Source organism: Biomphalaria glabrata, chromosome 1, assembly GCF_947242115.1.
Source record: "Biomphalaria glabrata chromosome 1, xgBioGlab47.1, whole genome shotgun sequence".
NCBI classification, from domain to species: domain Eukaryota; kingdom Metazoa; phylum Mollusca; class Gastropoda; family Planorbidae; genus Biomphalaria; species Biomphalaria glabrata.
Window position 1 is genome coordinate 45,136,138 of NC_074711.1, and position 20,687 is coordinate 45,156,824.

A 20,687-nucleotide genomic window follows, 5' to 3' on the forward strand; every position below is an offset into this window, starting at 1 on the left:
TTGATACACATTGGCTAAATAATTGTATTTGTTGAATTGTTTAGAAACATACATCAACTACCACAGTATAAGTAATATAGCCATTCATAATCATTTATCTTTAGTACGAGATGTTCAGTGTTAGGCACAAACTGTGAAAGTATCTTCACTTAGAATAACTACTAATTGTAATGGCAGGAAGATAAAACAACAGCTAATGTATTGTACTACAGATTTTATGGAATTATAATTGTCAATAGTTCGTCTGAGAGTGACAGACTTTTAGCCCTTATTTTGTTACGGCCTACACACAACCATATCTGTTGTGATGTCATCTCTAGCAGACTGCGGGGCGAACGTACCATTTCGTTGATGAGATACGAGAAATAACGACAGACAGGCAATGCTTGAATAGGGGACACGAGCAAATGCTCTTCTAGAAACACTTTGAGCGCCTCGTTCAGACATTTGGGAGACATGTAGCGGCAAATATACATCACATCAACCAGTTCTTTTTGATAGTGGTCGTATGAGTTGATCACTTCAAACTTGGTCAAATAGGGAAGGATGATATCAAAGTAAGCATTCACTGCGTATTTTCCCGCTCGCTTGGAGTCTGGATTCGCGCCATATCTCATAAGTGATTTGATAATACTTTTGTCTAAGCCGAATATATTGCTGTACTTGACGTAGTCAAACAGAACATCATTCAGTATCATCCTCTTTGTTTTATCAAATGTCTCTATAGTGGTGATAAACTTCTTCACAAACATCTTTGAGAAATAAGGTTTTTCAAAGTAATCAAGCGAGCCCTTGGCGCTCTCTAAAATGCAGCTGATAGCGGAAGAGAAGGACTTGCGGGTAAATGACAGGCCCGAATTCTTGGCGAAATCTTTTTCTGCCCTCTCTTCGCTGTAATGTGGATTGGCTTTGGCTTCGAGGAGAATGGTAAGACATTCGAGGTAGTAATAGATCTGCTTCATTTGGGAAATATTAAATGCACAGCTGATGAGAGTGTACATGGGGAACGTCCTGGGTATGTTGTGAGCGTTCACATTTTCCTTGCAGCTCAGTAGCACGCGAGTCATCTCCGGCATTAACTCGTATCTATAGTTGGACAGAAGGCTCTGAGAGTACAAGACGTGGAAAAGATTGACTCCATCAAACAATGTTGCTCTTTCCTTGCCGCTGATGGTCAACAGTGCTGTCAGACAGTCCGGGTACAGCTCGCGTATTGCCACCAGGACAGCGCTCTGATAGTCCCATCGCGACATTTTCTTTTGAACCAGAAGTATTATAGCTTCTGGACTACGGGCTTTGGTCGCTAGAGTTAGTGGCTCCTTCGTGGCTATCATTGGGTTCGATTTCAGAATGACTTGATCAAGTAGAAACTGAACACATTCTAGGTGACCGCGCTCGGCAGCGATCGTCAATGGAGTTTTGTTCATGGAACGATACGCGTCATCTTTCTCTTTGACTTCACGATGATCAATCTTAATTCGAAACTCTTTATATTTTTTCTTACCTCTGACGCCAATATCTATTCTTTCATTTTTGATCCAAGCCTTGGAGGGTTCGCCTAAATTAGAGTTAGATGGTTTAGTAAAACTGAGCTTCTTACTGATTCTCATGTGATCCGTGGAATCCTTCTTTGTTGATGTGCTGTCCCATTTATGCCTGTATGCTGACTCCGCATTCTTTTGTTCGCTAAATATATTATTCCGAAACGTGCTTTGATAATTAAAATCTTGCGCGCGCATTGCTTTAGGCGTGTCCATAAAGTTGACTGTAGCAGGCATTGCAGCACCATTAAGGATTCCTGGGCCATCCTCTGTAAAAAGATTGCGGTATATAGTGATCAAGTGGCTGTTCACTTTCGTACTATCTCTGAGGTCTATTGTAGCATTCGTGCGACTTTCCAGTTTGAGTTTTGGCTGTGATTGTATACGTTCAATCTGGAACATTGACTTTGACTCGTCCTGATTGGCTGGGGCGATCAAGACTGTGCTTAACTTCCGTTCACCTGTTTTGGGAATACTTTTTGTGATCGATTTTCGATATTTGCTTATTGGCGCGCTGGAGCTAGGGGTATCATTAATGGGAGTTTTTTTTTCGCTCACTGGACGAAATTTCTTTGTTAATGAATGTTTGTATTTTTTGTCATGTTTCTCTTCTTCTATCATAGCCATTAAAGTCTCTACATCGTTCCGTGCTAATTTCGTCTCCTCGTTACTTTCTGAATATGATTTTATTTTGTCTAAAAAATTGTTCTTCACTGACTCTTTGATCTTTAACCGCCTGTAGTACTCTTCAGGCAGCTTTAGAAACTGTGACGATTGTGTGATTTTGAAGAAATCTCCAGGTCTGAACTGTAAAATAACGCGCAAACATTCCTTGTGTCCCAGCAGAGCAGCCAAGTGCCCGTAAGGATTCTGAAATGGCATGTGTGATTTGGGGAAAAATGAAGTATCTGCAAGCAAGTAGTTAATGATCTCCGGTTTGTTGTTGATAATAGCATAGTGTAGTATATTGAGGTTGTGCTGGTCTCGCCATATACCTACGTGATAGGCAAAGGACTCTGTAATGGTGGATAGAAGAGCTTTAATGCTTTTTAGCGCTGTGAGAGAGTTGTCTTCTAATATAGTTTTCACTTTGTGCATGATAGCTTCTAGTTCCTCTTGCGAGCTGATGTAGGACAATTTTTCTGCTCTTTTCGTTCTTGTTTGGTATTCCCTTTCTTCTTTCTTTTTCATGAGATTGTATGCTTCCGAGAAGGTTATATGTGACATTCTGCTTATTAAAAGATATCATCTAGACTATACTTAATATGAAACAGTCTAATTAGGTCGACACAATTTAAAATCACAAGTCATTGTTGTGTATATTTTACCTGATCGATTTGCAATAGAGCTGCTCATTATGCATTTTTTAGTGTGTAATGTCTTTTTCTGTGGTCTAACCTAACGAAAAGAATTTGTAGCCTGCATTGGTGTTTTCGTTTTTATTATATTAGAGACGCACCTACGTTGCACAATTGAGCACCGCAAGAAAAGCTCATTTATTGGCATGTGAAAATGCCAACCATATACTTATATACTATGTAGGCCTAGTATATAGTCTATAAGGTATGAGGCCAATATATATCTTAAAAGTACAAAATTGAGTATCATGCAAAAGTGTTTTTTTGTTGTTTTTTTGGTTTTGTTTTGTTTATTTACAAAATCAATTCCTTCTTTATGAAGCTGATGGCGGTCTATAATTTGTCATTATAGGTTTTTTTTATTTCTAGTAATGCTTCAATATTGCAAGGAGTCTTGCAACATCCAGTTTTCCATTCCAGTCTAGCTCCTTTCTACATAAGACGGTGGGCAAAATATTCTTGAACGTCTATTTATTTCTTCAACTCTTTGCTGAATACGTAGAAACATTTGAGTAGAGTGTGGGAATATCCGTTGAAAGCGTGTTCAAAATATCGGTAGCCAAATTTGATTTAGTATTTTTTTCACTGTGCGGCCAATTAACTAGTAATTTGATGGAAAATCGTTTGAGCCGTTTTTCAAAATCCGTGTCCGCCATGAAGAGTTGTTTGTAAGCTTATAAGAGGAATTGTAATAATGTTTTGCTTTGCAAAAGGATCAAATAGACAAATGATAAAGATTTGGCCTATGTTTTATTAAGGGGAACGTATTTTACAAGTTATTATTGCAAACGCCGGTAAGGACAGTATAGAGGGACTTCTTATGGTTCAACAGTTACGCTGGGCATGGCAACGTATCCCGTATGGGGGACGAACGTATGTCAAAAGAAATCTTTTCTGTTGAGCTGAAATCTGGTCGACGTAACAGAGACGCTTTAAAGACCAGTAAACCCTAACCCTATGTATAAATGCACATATATATATATTAAAAAAGCAATGTTTCTCAAAATCGTCAAAAAAAAACAAAAAAAAACAACAAGAAAAACACGAAAGAAAAAAACAGTCATGTTGGTGGCTTTTCGGGACGAAGCACCGATGCCAAGCGTTTTCTTGCATACTTCACTGCAGAAACGCATTCTCCAGACATCTGCAGCTCATTATTCATCCTATTAAAAAGGCAGGTCAAATTTAGTAAAATAAAGTAACTTGCGAGCAAGGGCCGATCCTGAAGTGTGACTGACAATCGAGGCACAAGTGGCGTAAGTATATCTTTATTAGGTGTATTTATCGTAATATTATCTTCATGTTAAGTGAGACCTCTTGTAGTAGGTCTGTTTTGGTCAGCATAAGATATCAACAGAAAGATGGTTAAATGCTCAAAAATATCTAATTTTCAAGAACCTTCTGAATAATGTTTTACTTTAACAACATTCTTACTACATTGCAAATACGACCTATTTGTTCCTTGAAAAGATCAGATACCCCACAGATTTAAATTAAGGCTTTGAGGATCGCCGCCAAAAAAAAAAATATTCGAAAAATAATATTTGAAAAAAAAAAGCTTATTTGTAAGTGTTACATTTTGTTCAATAGGCTGTTTGTAACTTCGTTTTGCTACTGAACTATATAATTCAAAGCTGTAGGCCTAAACAAATTTCGGAAGACGGAGGAGAAATTAAGTGGACGGATTAGATTCTACTTAAAATTTTTTGCATTAATCGGATTCAAGCATAAATTGTGAATTATAGTCCCAAATTTATTTATACAATAGAAAAATATCAAATTGAGTAAAGGTTGGAAAAAGGCGACTAGGAAAAAAAAATTTGGGTTCAAAACTCTTCTCAATTGTTACTATTATGCTGAAAAACCAGCATACCCTTCAGGAATAACAAACCTATTAAATGAAACTCTAAAGGTCCTCAAAGTCAAACCAAAAGAAGCCCCAGGCCTTGACAAAATCTCTTATGATATATTTTATCTACTTCAAGCAAAAAAAAAAAAAAAAAAGAAAAGATCTAGAAGAAATATCATGGTCCCCATACCAAAAATATGACACAGAAATACACTGGACAGCTGCCGCCCAAGTATCCTCATTTGTGAAGGAACGTCAGAATCCTATAAAACAAACAAGTATATAGGGCCCATGGGCATAGCCAGTAGGGTTTTTTTGGGGTTAACCCCCCCCCCCCGAAATAAAATCCCCCCTTGCAGGGGGGGGGTATCGTTATAGTGACTGATTTTTTCCTTTGATTTTGTTTATTTTAGATGAGATTTCAATACTAAACCATCACTTGCCCCAGGAAAGCCAATGGTTTTTTAGTTTAAAATCTCCTACAAGGGAGTTTTGAGTTTAAAACCCCTACCAGGGTTTTTTGCAGTTAAATCCCCCTCTTCTATAAAACAAAACAAAAAAAATGCAAACGACAATCCCCAAATTCCAAGAGCACAGTTAAGGAAGATTTTGATTTTACAACCGCCTCCAAAATTTACGATAAACCCCCTCTTCTATATAAAAAAGCAAATTACAGACTCAAAATTCTATGAGCGTAGCCAAAGGTGTTTTGAGTTTAACCCCCCCCCCCCCTCTTCAGTAAGGTTTGAAGCTAAAAAAATTCTTCAATATAAAAAAAAAAGCAAATTACGCACTCAAAATGTTATGAGCGTAGCTAAATGGGTTTTGACTCAGTTTTGAGTTTAACCCCCCCCCCCTTTTTCAGTGGGGTTTGAAGGTAAAAAAATATCTCTTTAATATTAAAAACAAAGCAAATTATACACTCAAAATTCTATGTGTGTAGTCAAAGGGGTTTTGAGTTTAAACTCCCCTCCAGTAAAGTTTGAAGCTAAAGAATACCTTTTCAATATAAAAAAAAAAAAAGCAAATTACACACTCTAAAATCTATGAACGTAGCCAAAGGGGTTTTGAGATTAAACCCCCATTCAGAGGGGTTTGATGCTAAAAATACCTCTTCAATATAAAAAAAAGCAAATTACACACTAAAATTAGAAGAGAATTAGATGAATTACAGAAGTGGGAATCAAATTGGAGCATGTCTTTCCACCCAGAAAAATGTCAGTTGTTAAGAGTAACAAAAAAACTAAAACAAATTAATTCCACTTATCTTATTCATGGCAAATCAGTAACACAAACCATGGAACTATACACAGACTAAAAACGCAAAATACCTAGGTGTTATAATAAATGAAAAACTGTCATGGAATCCACATATTGATGAAACTACAAAAAAAAAAAAAAAATCAAACAAAGCATTAGGATTTATTAAAAGAAATTTCTATAAATCAAATAAGAACATAAAACTAAAATGTTATTTAACCTTGGTTAGGCCAATAATAGAATATGCATCCCCCGTATGGGACCCCTCAACTCAAGAAAACATTAAGAAACTGGAACAGACACAAAATAGAGCAGTGAGATTCATAACAAACGAATATTCACATTTGACTAGAGTAACACCTTTAGTAAAAACACTAAATTTAGAAAGCCTTCAGGACAGAAGGCTCAAAAGTAAAGTAGCAATCATACATAAAACACTGAACCATAATCTTCAAATACAAAAACAGAATTTAATAAAATACTCTGAAAGACACAAAGATAAAGGCACATTCCTCGTCCCATATGCTAGGACAAATTTGTACAAACACTCCTTCTTCCCTAATGCTATTAGAGCATGGAATGGGTTGCCTGAGCTAGCCAGGAAAACCAGTGACTTGGTAGAATTTAAGTCATTGGTTAATATGCATGACTAAATGCATGACGCGTAGGACGTAATCATCTTCTTTTTTGAAGTAACGTCTGTATTATATAAGATTAATTATTTGAGCGTAGCCAATCCAATCTTCCCTAATGCTATTAGAGCATGGAATGGGTTGCCTGAGCTAGCCAAGAAAACCAGTGACTTGGCAGAATTTAAGTCATTGGTTAATATGCATGACTAAATGCATGACGCGTAGGACGTAATCATCTTCTTTTTTGAAGTAACGTCTGTATTATATAAGATTAATTATTTGAGCGTAGCCAATCCAATCGGGGGTTTTGAGTTTAAACCCCTCTTCGACAGATGGCTTTTTTTTAAAAGTTTAAAACCCCTCCAGATGGTTTTGAGTTTAAATCCCCCTACAGAGAATTTTGAGTTGGAAAACCCCCAACAGATGATTTTGACGATAAAACTTCTCTTTTCGATATAAAATTTAAAGCAAACTACAGTCACTTAATTCCAAGAGCGTATTCAAGAGAGGTTACACATTTTTACCAGTGGCAGGGCTCCATTAATAAACTGCATTGAATAGTCATCTGCCGAAATTGAAAAACACTATTGTGGCTCAATAAAGATGGCTAAGACAGATTTTAGGAGTCAGCTATAGAGATCGGGTCTCAATCAATGAAATTCCTGGCCGTTGGAGGAAAAAAATCCCCCCCCCCGAAAAAAATCCTGACTACGCCCATGATAGGGCCTACATCCATAAACATTTTAGCTATCGTGTTTGTGTTTGTAATGTTATCACTGCATGCTCCTTTAGCTTACATATTGTCCGTTGACAGCGTAGCCATGGGAAATACTGCATTTCTCATTAATCTTCGGACTCGAAGACAAGCCTTATTGAATCTTCTTATCTTATATAATAAGATCTTAAATAATGCAGACGTTACTTTAAAAAAAAAGATGATTACGTCCTACGCGTCATGCATCTAGTCATGCATGTTAACCAATGACTTAAATTCTATATTAATTATTATCTATCACTAAAAAGTATCAAAATTTACTATTAAAATATTTTTAAATAATAAGCACAAACTACTTTTAAATAGCAAAAGGATCTATATAATTGATTAAACTGACATTTCAATTAATTTTAACGGATGCATAATACATTTCGATGTCACGGATGTGCTTTTACGTGGCATAAACAAAATAATTAGGATAAGATCTGGGTATCTCCCTAAAATAATTTGAGTTTTTTTTTTCATAGGTCGTTTGTGTTTTTTATTTTTAGTTGCCACTGCGTGTTGGTGTCCTACGATAAAGTATAAACAGACACGTGTGTTATCTCAGTATCTGTCACTTATTAATATTCTAGTCTAAACCATTTGTCTAGGTAAATTTATAAATATGAAAGTACGAAAAATTGTAACATCAAAGCCAAATACGAAAATGAAGATTACGAAAAGAAAATTACCGAAAAGTTCATCCAGTAATCCTACGACAAAAAAGTTTAGAGAAGCTGTTCGTCAAACTCTACTAACGTCGTCTGGAGGAGTATTTTTACAATCAAATAAAACACCTCTCAAATCTCAAATTATAAACAGTAAGTTGTCTTTTTTTACTTCTGAATTAGATCAAGATAATTTAGAGATATTGATCTTTCTAATTTAGATCTAGATCTACATCTAGTGACTAGTGAGTAATTTTTGTCTTCTGAACACCCCCTGGCCTATTAAGTTAATTTAGCCACTATACTATTGCCTTGGGCTTGGGGGTATAGTAGCTTCTTATATTAGGCACAGCTCATCGAATTCTCCTTTAAGAAACACGTCGCTTTTTTTGTTTATAATTAATTTGTTTTTATGTTTGGAGCTAAAAACGACGTTTCAGGACAGTGCATGTCCAATTTTAGATAAGTTCCTGTATTTTTGTTCCGCTTTTCCAAAGCAGATGGCAGTTTTTTAGATTCTCGGTAACCAAGTATGTAAAGCTATTGTTTTAACCTCCCCCGGCAATTCATACCCATAAGGGATGAAGGCTATATTATGAGCCTGTTTGATCGTAGGCTGGTGGATCTATCAAAATAAGCTTCCAAACATCTTTAGAAAGACATTTCAATCACATTTATTCCGTAAGCTGTTAAATAAAATTAAAAAAGGAGGTGTTTCAACATTATTTTAATGAATTTAACACATTCTCCTATTGTGCACAAGGCAAAATCATAATAAGAAATATTACTGGGATTAATAAATCTATGATTTTTTCAATGAATAAAAGTGACCTAGATCGAGATATCTAGAATATATAATTTATGAATGAAAGAAAAAGTGCGGGCTGCTAATTTGAAGCCAGAGACCATACCCACTGCAGGTGATCATACCAGGCGAGCGCTGGTGGTGAGGAGAGGTATACACTAAGCGTGTAGTGTCACAACCTATCATACAGGCAGTGGAGGGAATGGGGAGAGAGTCATGAAAAGAATTATAAGCATCTATGGGAGGGAGGGGATGTTAAGGTGTAACAAAACGAACATCCAAAATATGAAAAGAAGAGGGTCCTTGGATGGGAATTAAAAGAAAGAGACAGAGAATACATGTAGCCTAGTTGAAAATATCATGTTTATTAAATTATAATAATTAATTTATAGATCTATGATTTATAGAGATTTATTTCTGTCTGTTTCTACACATAGATTATATAGGTAGGCATATATAGAGAGACAATATACTATAAATACATATTGCAGAAGTGAATCTACTTCTTTTAATACAATCTAAATAATTTTTAATTAACACAGATATAATTTATTAGCAATAACATTGTGGTGTTTCTTAACGGTGCTCGATGTGCGCTAAAGGAGAAAGCACAAAAACTGCGTTTATTATAGGAGCATGGAGTGACCTGATTTATTTTAAAATAAAATCTTGACTATGAGTGGTAATTCAAAGAAACACAGCTATTTTTATAGTCCTTTAGTTGCAGAATAAGAATCTGCTTTCAGTTTTTTTGTAAGTTATACCGTCACCAAATAAAAAAATATAATAAAAATTTGACCTAGTTCCCGAATACGGTGTGCCTAATATAAGAATCTACTATAGTATTAATAGAGAGAGTCTAGATCTGGAGTAAATGATGGTTGTCGGACACCCGGTTTTAGTCTCGCATATCGGCCACCTCGATGTATTATTATTAAATCTTATTTATTTGAATGTTTACTACCCAACTTCCGCATAAATATTGCGCATGGACTATTTTGTCACACTTCCGACACGTACAGCTCCCTTTTATATTGAGAGAAAGTAATTTTATCTGGGGTCAAAGTAGACTACTGTAAAACTTAGCTTTTTTTCTCCCAAGGGGAAGAACGAGATCTATATAGGGTCTGGAGCTAAGACGATTTTTAAGCCACTAGCTGCCCTAGCTAGAATCAGCTAGATGCATTAGCCAATTAAAACCCAGATATAATGCTTCTAAATAGACACTAGAAACAGATAAATTGTACAACCCAGACTCTCCTTTCCCACTTAAACATGTAAATAGGGGGTGGCCAACAAGTTTTACCTTTTCTGAATAAGAAAACATATATTGTCATATGACACTAGTCATCAAAGGGAAATAACTTGACACAGTAAATATGGGGAAATAAACAAATTGTTATTTTTTTTTTTTTAAACATTTACAAGAATAATTTTGTTGTTTGTTGAAATAATATAGTACAAAATGTATATTTAAGTCATGTATGTGTTCTTGTGTGTGTTTGTTACATGTTTCACAAAAAAAATAATTCGTAACATATTTATAAAAAAAAAAGTTAATGTGGTGTATGCAAAACGTATAACCATTTATTTTAAACCATTTAATATGCAACAAATATGTACAAATGTTATAGCACTTAAGTGCACGTCTGTATACAATAATAAATTGGCATCAATGGGCAGCTGAAAAAAAAAAAAAAGTCACAATAGCGTAGACCTCGAGCCTACAATTATTGATTGACTAGGTGCACTAAATGGCCATTGTGTGAAACATCAACATTCTAAGAGATTGTCAAAATCAAAAGAGAGTATACTACATGAAGTCTCCCCCCCCCCCTTTTTCCCTTTTTTCCATGTCTCTTAAGCATACCATTACACGCTCTAAAAAAAAAAAAAAAGCAATTGAGAGAGAGAGCAGGAGACTAGCAATTATCTGACTGGTACCAAAAAGGCTAAGGTGAGACAGGCACGCACTGCGCTAGTGGAGATGTGCTACAGGGAAAAAAAAGTGCCCCGTAGGTAGACTAGAGAGAATACTCCTCCTCTTCTCCCCCGCAACAGAGGCGATTTTTTCCCCTAGAGCGACCAGCTAGGCTAGGCCCAAAGTAGCGGCCATGGAGAGTTTCTTTAGTAAATCTAAGTATCAGCTAAACATGACCTAGAGTCTATCTTATAATTATCTAAAATGCTTCTAAATAGGCCTAAAAACACACACATCTCATAGCGATATCCTGTAAATATGGGGTGTTCCATAATATTCCTTTGTCAAGTCACAATCAATGACATTAACAAAGGCTCTTTATCCCTTTCAATGACACTAACCAAACCAATGCTATTGCCTATTTTAATGTTGAAAATGCATATGTAAGGGATGAAACTCAAGGCCGGGAGATGAACATTTCTTTGATTTATTTAGTAACATTTTCTTACAAACTTAATTTTGCTTTTGTATTAGATGTTAAACCAAGTGTAATGTGAAAGGGTATAAAGAAAGGGAATATTGCTAAACATAGTGCTAATGAGGGGTGGAGTTGGACATGTGTATGAAAAAAAAATGTTTTTATGAGTGGCACAGTGGTGTTTGTTAATATTAGCGCTGGACGTCTTTGACCTGATTCTCTTCAACATCATTATTGTAACCAAGCATAGCATAACAAGGCAATATTATATATCTAATTTTATTGACAAATAGATGACGAGTTTATAGATGTTTCCAGTTTTTTTCCTAGAACTAATCATTATGGAGCTATAAAAAACATTCAAACATAAAAATTGCGGTGGCAGCGCTAAACTTGTTCGGATAATAAAAATTACCATAGATTTCTAGACCTAAATAGATTAGATATCTAGAGATGATTCTAGTAATAAGTATATAGATGGATTATTAATAATAATAATTTTATTTATAAAGCGCTGTTAATAAACAAAATGTAGGCTCAAGGCGCTGTAATAACATTACAAACAGAAACACAACAGCTAAATGACAATTAATCTAAAAAAGTTTTAAACAGATAGGTCTTAATGTTCTTCTTAAAAGTGGTGTAGCATGTTGTCTGTCTGAGATCAATGGCGAGTGAGTTCCAAACCTTTGGTTCGTGCACTGAAAAAGCCCGCAGACCGTAGCTTTTGAGGGAGAAACGTGGCACCACTAAAAGCGTTGAGTCCATTGAGCGCAGGGCTCTCTGGGGGACATATGGAGTAATCAGTTCGCTACGGTACAAGGGCATCTCCTTGTTATATATATATACACTGATGACAAAGTGTGGCGACCTTGTAATCGATTCTCGCTTTCATGGGAAGCCAATGGAGCGTGCGCAAGAGCGCAGTAGCAGAATCTTGTCATGTTTTTCTAAGGACTATTTGTGGAGCATTGTTCTGAATATGTTTCAGCTTGGCTATTTTGTCATCGGGTATACCTGCTAGCACAGCATTGCAGTAGTCAAGGTGGGAGAGTATGAATGCCACAGCTAGCATTTTTGTTGACTCCGTTTGTTAAATATGGTCAGATCTGGCCTAATCTGCGCAGCTGCAGATAAAGACTCTTGCAGAGCTGACTTATGTGTGGGTCGAAAGATAGTATTGAATTGAAGAAAACTCCAAGATTCAGCACTACATGGACATAAGGAACCTGGCAGTTCGTGATAAAAAGAGAATCTGTGTTTTCGACTTTTGAGATGTTGTTCCGAGTACCAATCTTAATTATTTCTGTCCTGTCTTCGTTCATCTATTCTAAACCATCCAATCGCTCACCCTTGCAACGGTACCGATTTTCTCTGCCAAATGCGACACCTCTGAGGGTACTGAGGAATCGTATAACTGTGAGTCATCGGCAAAGAAATGGTATAAGATGCCGGTTGGCCTTATGGCACCACTGAGTGGCTATGTATACATAGTGAACAGTACTGGGCCTAGAACTGATCCTTGGGGTACTCCGTACTTCAAGAGTAAGTTTGTTGATTCTGTCCCTTTAACAACGACACTTTGGGTGCGTTCAGTCAGGTAGGATCCAAGCCATTTTAGGACGATTCCTGCTAAACCAAAAGTGGCAGAGAATCTGGCCATCATAATTTCATGGTCTAGCGTATCAAAGGCTGCGGACAAGTCCAGCATGGATATGTGGCCTTTGTCCGAATTGCGAAGTAAGTCGTTTAGTGCACTTCCTACATGCAGATTGAAATTCTTCCAAGAGACAGTTCTGTTCAAGATGAGAAAGAATTTGTGCTAACACGATGCACTCCAGAAGCTTTGACAGGAAGTGAAGATTTGATACCGGGTGATAGTTTTTTTTAGACATTCCGGGTCAAGACTGGATTTCTTTAATAAGGGCCTGACAAGTGCATGCTTAAATTGCTGTGGTACAACGCCTGGAGTTAGTGAAGAGTTCACAATGTTAGTAATTGTGGGTGCAAGCTTATCTAAACATTCAAGGATCAAGGAGGTTGGAATGGGATCAAGGTCACATGACTTATTAGGCATCTTTAAAATAGTACTTTTGACGGGTTCCACGACAATTCGTTCACCCGACTATTCGTTCACAGACAGTTGGTTCACGTCAAATCATTTTGTCGTGTGAACAAATTGTCGTGTCCCCCTTTTGACAAAAACTTCGGATACACGCTGAAAGTTGCAAAAAGGAGAATTTTGAAAGATTGGAGAGTGGTCAAGCTGTGATGACAGGGATGGCATGTCATTTCTGATCTGCTCAATCTTGCCAATAAAGAATATATTGAAGGAATCAGGGAGTTCAGATACTGGGATAGATGACGGCAAACGAAAATTGATCTAGAGTAGAGTGCGAATTTCTATTCTATCAAATTAAGTCTCTGAATTCCTCATCCTTTTGTGTATAAAAAAAGATATGATTTAATGTATCACTACGCTTAGTTAAAATTAGACCTATGAGGTCAAAGAGGTGTAGGGTGGGTATAGTCAAGCATAAATGCTCTTGATCAAAATACCCTAGATTGTGAATGGTGCAACTTTTTAATTTGGAATAGAGACACTGGTAAAGTAAAGTATTTGACTGTTATGGCTCAAAAGATCTTGAGTATAAATCTTGACTCCTACTGGATATTGAAAATAGTTTAAAACTTAAGATAAATAATAAATCAAATTTATTAGAATACTTGTTATATTTGAGTAGGCACAATGTTTTAGTAAGCTTAGAGAACTGGCTGGTGGCTTGTTTATCTTCATAACTGTAAACCTGGTTGGAAAGTCCAATAGAAAAAAAAATTTGCAAGCCAAAGTTATGGCTTTATAAGCTGAAGTTTCACACTTAATTATTATTTTAGTCAGTGCTGCTTGTGATAAATTTAATGAGATGTTCATCATTGTGTCAGGTGGAAGTTTAACATTAGAAGCTCTAGAGAAACATAATGCATCTACTCATGGTTTCACTGAGGCATCAATTCAAGATGATGTGGCCAGCATGGGAGGCACAACCTTTAACACATGGGCCACCAACCTGACTGGATGTACCAACATCACTTTCAGCAGAGTTCATCATTACCTTAACTCAAATAATGCCATTCATAAGGAGGTATTTGTTACATTCATTATGTATCTATTTTGTATACTGTATGCAAGTTTACACACAAAAGTAGTCCTAGATTCAGACTTCCAATTTTCTCTTGATCCAGATAATAAACAGATATAAAAGAGAATATACTTAAGGCATTACAAGGATAATTAATCTGAAGTTCGAGACAGCTGTTCAAACTTTCTACTTGCTTTCACAGTCATATTAAATAATTTATTTAGTTTTTATTTCTATTCAGATCCTGGCTGTCTTAGCAGCAATAACAGAGGTTATAAAAGAGAATGGAGGAATAGGTACAGATGTGCAGTATTTTGCAACCTTGGTGAGCAATGCAAGATAGATATGTCATGAAAGTATTCTTAGTAATGTGTTTTGTATGTTAAAAATGTAATATTTCTTGATGCTTGTTTCATCAGGTGACTAGCTTAGAAAGTGCAGATAAAACAGAAACCAGAATGGCAATGGCTCATCTTTTAAGTGTTGTTATTAAAAGGTTAGTGGAAATAGTTTTTGCATAGACTTCTGTTTTGTACTTAAAAACTTCAAGTTGTCAACATTTTTAACTAAGTTGAACTGACATTTTGTTGTACATGGTCTCCCTACAGAATAGATAGGATATGTTGTGTGTGTCTATTTTGTCATAGGTCAAGTTGAATCATGTTTTTTTTTAAAAATTTTTTTATTTTGCTAGGGTGCCAGTCTCTATATTGCGCAGCAGATATTCACAAGTGGAAAAAATATTGTTGAAAACTATCACAGAGTGTGTTCAGAACCAAGTGCTATCTCCGCTAAAGCCGGTATGTTTTGTGTTTTGCATGGAATTTTTTTTAATAGCTATACATATGTCAATACACTTAGTATTATTCATTTTATTTTATTTTTTTTATTTTTTATTTTTGGCAGGCACTTTCTTGTTTAGCAAGTCTTCTTCGTGTTCAAGATTTAACAAAATGGTTAGATGGTTCAACAACTCACGCATTTAATGCACTACTTGCTTTCATTACTCATAAAAAACCTAAGGTACAATGCATCTTAAGTGATTCTTATTTCTATTATTAAAGTAAAATATATATTTGTCAACAGTCATATTATTTATCTCTTTATAAACCTTGTTCAAGAAGAAGACAAATCATGGCGTGGTTAGCCAGAGGAAATTTGATGCTTAAAGAAAGAAAAAGCTGCTGAACAGCTGTTAGTTACTTTCTCTTATATACTCTTTGTGGTATTGGTCTGTTTAGAGAAACAGAGGACATCCTGAAGTTCATTTTTGCCTAATGGTCCACTTAAATCCAAAGAAATTCAACACTTCTACTTTTAGCAATAGTTTTATAGAGAAAAAAATCCTAGATTAACCATGATTTTCCCTCTTTAAATAGCATAGTATCATACTATGTATGAGCAAATTTTGTAAGTGATAATTCCTCCATGCATAATTGTGTTCAAGAACTAAGTTGTTGTTTTTTTTAATGCTTTATTTTATTTCCATTTTAATTTTTAGTTAAGAAGAGCTGCTCAAACAGCCATCAAAGTTGTACTTAAGGGAAGTTTATTCATGCAGCAGACACCTGCACCACCTTGCCATCCAGCAGCACCTGTCACTGCTAACTATTGTGAAAAACAAATTGAAGCGTTCAAAGGTAAATTAGTGGAACTCTCTCTCGCTAGTTCAAAAGATCCTTTCACTTGTTTTATATTCTGAACATAGGCATTTCTAACAGTCTTTGTGACCTATAAAAAAGGAGAGGGATAAAGTAGCTCATAATTTGAGCAAATTTAAAGAAAAAGTATTTAACAATTAATTTTAACAAAGATAAACTGGTCGCCCCCACCTCCGTTACGTGAATGTGATAAAACAGGATTTAAAATCGGTGAACATTGGGAAGATATAGCCCTAGACCGCACTAGTTGGAGAGAGACAGTGACCAAGAAGCTATGGACAGCAAGAAAACAATGGGCCTCAGCTCTTGAAGAAAAGCGTGCCATTATGGAAAATGGCCAGCTCCTCTACCACTAAAGCGAAAGCCACCATGACCTGCAATATATGTGGACGGGAGTTTCTCTCCAAAATAGATCTCCATTCATATGAAAAAGTGTTTGAGATGAATCGTAATTGTTCTACGACTGAAGGAGGCCAATATATAAATAAAAGTGTTAGTATTTGATAACTATCAAAATTCTTCATTCTATAAAAACTTTGTGCATACCCACGATCTAGTTTGAAATGCTGTTTTTGTGTTGCTTTTAAACTAAGAAGCAGTATTTAAAAACAAAAAACAAATTGGAATTATCAGTGATGGGAATTTTCCGACAATTGTCGGAATTCTGATAATTTCTTCTGATCCGATTTTCTAGAAAAAAAATCTGAAGTTTTCCAGACATTTTTTTTTTCTAAATCCGATTTTTTTTTTATGAAAAAAAAATCCGATTTTATTATTTTTCCATTTTCGGAAGAATGCGAAATAAGATTTTTGATTTGTTTTGAACATGCGTACATCCGGTCTTTTGACACAGTTAAAGTTCTATTTTTAAAAAAATCTTGTGTTACCATATTGTCTTATAAGTCTAGATGTTGGTCCAGACTAGAGTGGTTTGAATCAGTCTAGATAGATATATTCTAGAAAAGATATCTAGATTCTTTAATTTGAATACTTTTGATCTAGATCTAGAGCATCTAGACTTCAATGGCTGCTTGCCAGCTTTTGAAAAGTATTACTATTAGACTGATTAGACTTACACGTAAGAGTATCATGAATGATGCCCGGTCGCTAGATCTATGTTACGTATGTAAACTATGTAGATCTAGCGCTAATCGCCGCTATTACTACAATTCTAGATGTATTATTTTTTCGCTGTTGTTACAATGGCCCCTAGATTTTTCTAATTTGAACCCTGCCTGCCGACTTCCATGAGTTCAAATGGGATTAGATTTAGACATCTAGATCTATTATAATAATAATTAGATCTAGATCTACTCATCTAAATCTAATACTACTAATAGAGTTAGAGTGATACTGTGATAGACCTACCGTGTACCGGCCATCTGGATTTATATATAGATCTAGAATATACTTTTTTTTATATAGTAGTAAGTAGGCCTTCTTTAACTTCTTTACATGACTATAGTGAGTTACTGAGTATAAGCCTGATAGAATGTAGATATCTAATAATAATATATTGGATCTAGAGACTAGAGTCAAGTTATTAGATATAAGTAGCTCTAGATTATAGATCTATCTATAGTGAGGGATATATATATATTTTAATATAAAAGTTTAAAAATTTTCTCTAACTAATAACTTATCATTACTAATGCTATAAATGTATAAAAGCCCAGTGTGGTAGAGATCCATTTCTTCTAAACAACTTGTATCTGCATGAAAAAGAGTCACATAAGGAAGCCTCAATTTGCAGTTTTATTGCTAAACTTTCTCTTCCTCTAAGCATTGCTCCTCATCTGGTTGTTCTTGCTCATCTTGCTTAAGAACTCAGCAGAGATTCAGCAGCTTTTCAAAGCATTTTTGGTGGACTTCATGTGCAAAGCTTAGTAAACAGTTTCTCCTGTACAAAATTTAATAATCAGTGAGACAAACAGAAGTGTAGCTCATACTTTTGAAGTATTTCCAAAACTCAAGCATGTTTTTCAAACATATTTAATCCTTATAGTTGTTTGAGAAAGAAGTTGTTACAATATCTGTAAAGCAGTTATCTATTATAGAATGCTCAGACTGCAAAAAGCTTTCTCCTCCCATCAATATATATACAAACAATAGTGCCATGAATGCATTTTGTGTGCAGTAATGCTCAATGCAATGTAAATGTTATGTAATACAACATTAATTAAAGAAAATATTAAATAAAACGATTCTACGACGTAGTTTAAAAAAGTTAAAAAAAAATTCAGCAACATCTTTTTTTAAGTCGCCACGACAGGCCAGTTCAAAAACGGGGGGGGGGGGGGGGGGGCTTACAAAATTTCCTAAAATTTTTGCAAAGTCAGTTCCCATCACTGAATTATTGAGTTAAATTTACTTTACAAGATTTATTTTCTTTGCATCAATGTTTCTGAATTCCTTGCAGGTCATTCAAATAAAACAGAAGTACTTCACATGCTCTCATTATTGAAAAATATCATCTTTGTATTTCCTGCTGGAAACATCAAAACTTTATGTGAGACCATGTTGAGGTTTATGACATTGACTGATTTGGTAAGTTCTAAAGCGTACAAGTTAATCACTCAAAATTGTAAACTTTTAATTACAAACATGAACATAATTATATAGAAAAAGGAAGTAAAAATCACAAATGAAAGATTTAAACACGATTCATCAATATTTAAATGAAAGAATGAAACATGATTCAATCATATTTACATTCAAAATAATTATTAATTACAGCTGATAGATGAACAGTAACAGTCTAATACAGACCTGCCTACCGTTACGCAAAATGCGTATTCGTTACGCAAAATCTCCCAAAAATGACCGTCAGTATGCAAATATGCATTTAACCCGTCGCGTTACGCATTTCGTATCTTTTTTTCCCCTCTCTTGACTAGCTTAGGAGCGGTCACGGATGTCACGCTAAGCCGTCCTGTTGGGAGGGGGGGACAGAAAAGGTGGGGGAACACATTGTGTCCAGATCTATACGTTGATTGATTAGATTTAGTCTAGAAATAAAGAACGCGAGAGTGAGGAAGTGGCGTGTTGGTACGGTCAGTTAGCTGATACACCAACGTGACTTTTTTTTTTTGTAAGTTCATTAGTAGAAATTAATTATGTTGTATAGAAAAAAAATATCGAAGTGCTATCGATTCAAAACACATTGAGTGACATTCTAGATATCTAGTCTAGATCTGGATTCTAGATCTAGAATCTATATAGATAACTTGTTATACAGGAATAGATCTGGCTAGAGTCTAGCTAGTCACTACATTACTCTACAATCTAGATCCAATTTAGTTATAGTATGATTTAGATTGACTAAATCTAGATCGATAACATCTACTACCATCTAATCTAGATCTAGACTAGATTCTTAGTCTTAGTATAGAATAGATCAAGGACGAAGGTAGGCCTACGAAAGTTTGGACCTACGTTTGTAGCAGATCCACGGCATCGGTAACACTCATGAGCCCAGATCTAGAGTAGATTATATTCATTATATAGACATAGATCCAGAATTAGTCTGGATATCATCTCTATTGTCGTATTGATCTAGATTTAGATTGTAGATCTAATCATGACATCTAGATCTAATATTATATATATATATATATGACAAAATAGTGGAATGCGTAAGTGTTACGCATTCTGGTGCCAAAATACGCATTTTGACCATCAGTGTTACACATTTGGACTTCTTTTGGTAGGCAGGTCTGCTAATAGTCTAAATATCTATAGCTGTATCTATTTTTTCCCTTCATTTTTTACTTTACACACATCTGTCCTTGTAAATGAAATGATATTTCTGTTTTTGTCTTAATTTTCCATTACGATTTCATAATTTGTTCTTTTTAACTATATTATTTTAAAAATATACAATATGAACAAAAACATTAAACAGATCTTGAATCCATAAATTGAAGTGCAGAAAATAGTCTTAAAATAAAAAGAAATAAAGTCTCATTGTCTGAAGTGTGTGACTATATTGTAGGATGTGCTTTGTTGATAAAAACAAGCTCATTATTCTGAAACTGTGCCATGCTGCAAGCTATTTATTCATTGATGTGGCTCTATTTTAAACACAGAAAGTTGATTGGCTGTGTTGGTCATATAATCTCCCATTGAACTATCTGTCCCTCTACTTTACTAGCCTTCTAAAGATCTTTAGTCTTAATGAGAACCTTACTCTGGTGTGTACTAATGACTCTCTTGATCTTGTAGATAATGAAAACATCCTGTATGGAAGTGCTATACCATTTATTCAGTGCTAAACCCAGTGCCCAGTGTATGCCAGCTGCAATGAATGCACAGATCCTTACAGTAAGTACAAGCTCATAACCACTGGCAGGAAAGTAGATGTCATAAAACAGGAAAAACATATTAAAATATTTAAAAAAAAACAAAAAAAAAACAATACCTCCTTTACACATGTTATAGAGCAATTATTTGGTACTTAATCATTCATGAGTTGGAACATCCCTTCCCATTTCCTCACCCCCAGATTAAAATAAAAAAATCTATTAGACTTTCTTATTCAATGATTGGTCTTTAAATCTAGACTTAGAAGACAGTGCGCAGAATGTTCCTGAACATTAATTCAAAAACATTAAAAAC

General features: G+C 35.2%; 2 protein-coding genes across 2 annotated transcripts in view; one reads left to right on the plus strand and one right to left on the minus strand.

Annotated features, from left to right (window-relative positions):
- Positions 1 to 87: 87 nt before the first annotated feature.
- LOC129927784 (uncharacterized) lies at positions 88 to 3,000 on the minus strand. The gene has a single exon (XM_056038966.1). The coding sequence runs from the start codon at positions 2,766 to 2,768 to the stop codon at positions 216 to 218; it is 2,553 nt and encodes an 850-aa protein (XP_055894941.1). The 5' UTR covers positions 2,769 to 3,000; the 3' UTR covers positions 88 to 215.
- A 4,896-nt stretch (positions 3,001 to 7,896) lies between these two features.
- Positions 7,897 to 20,687, plus strand: part of LOC106064234 (RRP12-like protein) — a 29,541-nt gene continuing 16,750 nt past the window's right edge. Inside the window, exons 1-9 of the mRNA XM_056038991.1 lie at positions 7,897 to 8,218; positions 14,213 to 14,412; positions 14,651 to 14,734; positions 14,829 to 14,905; positions 15,104 to 15,209; positions 15,316 to 15,432; positions 15,911 to 16,049; positions 18,490 to 18,617; positions 20,295 to 20,393. Coding sequence (XP_055894966.1) covers positions 8,023 to 8,218; positions 14,213 to 14,412; positions 14,651 to 14,734; positions 14,829 to 14,905; positions 15,104 to 15,209; positions 15,316 to 15,432; positions 15,911 to 16,049; positions 18,490 to 18,617; positions 20,295 to 20,393 — 1,146 coding nt within the window. The 5' untranslated portion in view covers positions 7,897 to 8,022. The remainder of the gene's footprint in view (positions 8,219 to 14,212; positions 14,413 to 14,650; positions 14,735 to 14,828; positions 14,906 to 15,103; positions 15,210 to 15,315; positions 15,433 to 15,910; positions 16,050 to 18,489; positions 18,618 to 20,294; positions 20,394 to 20,687) is intronic.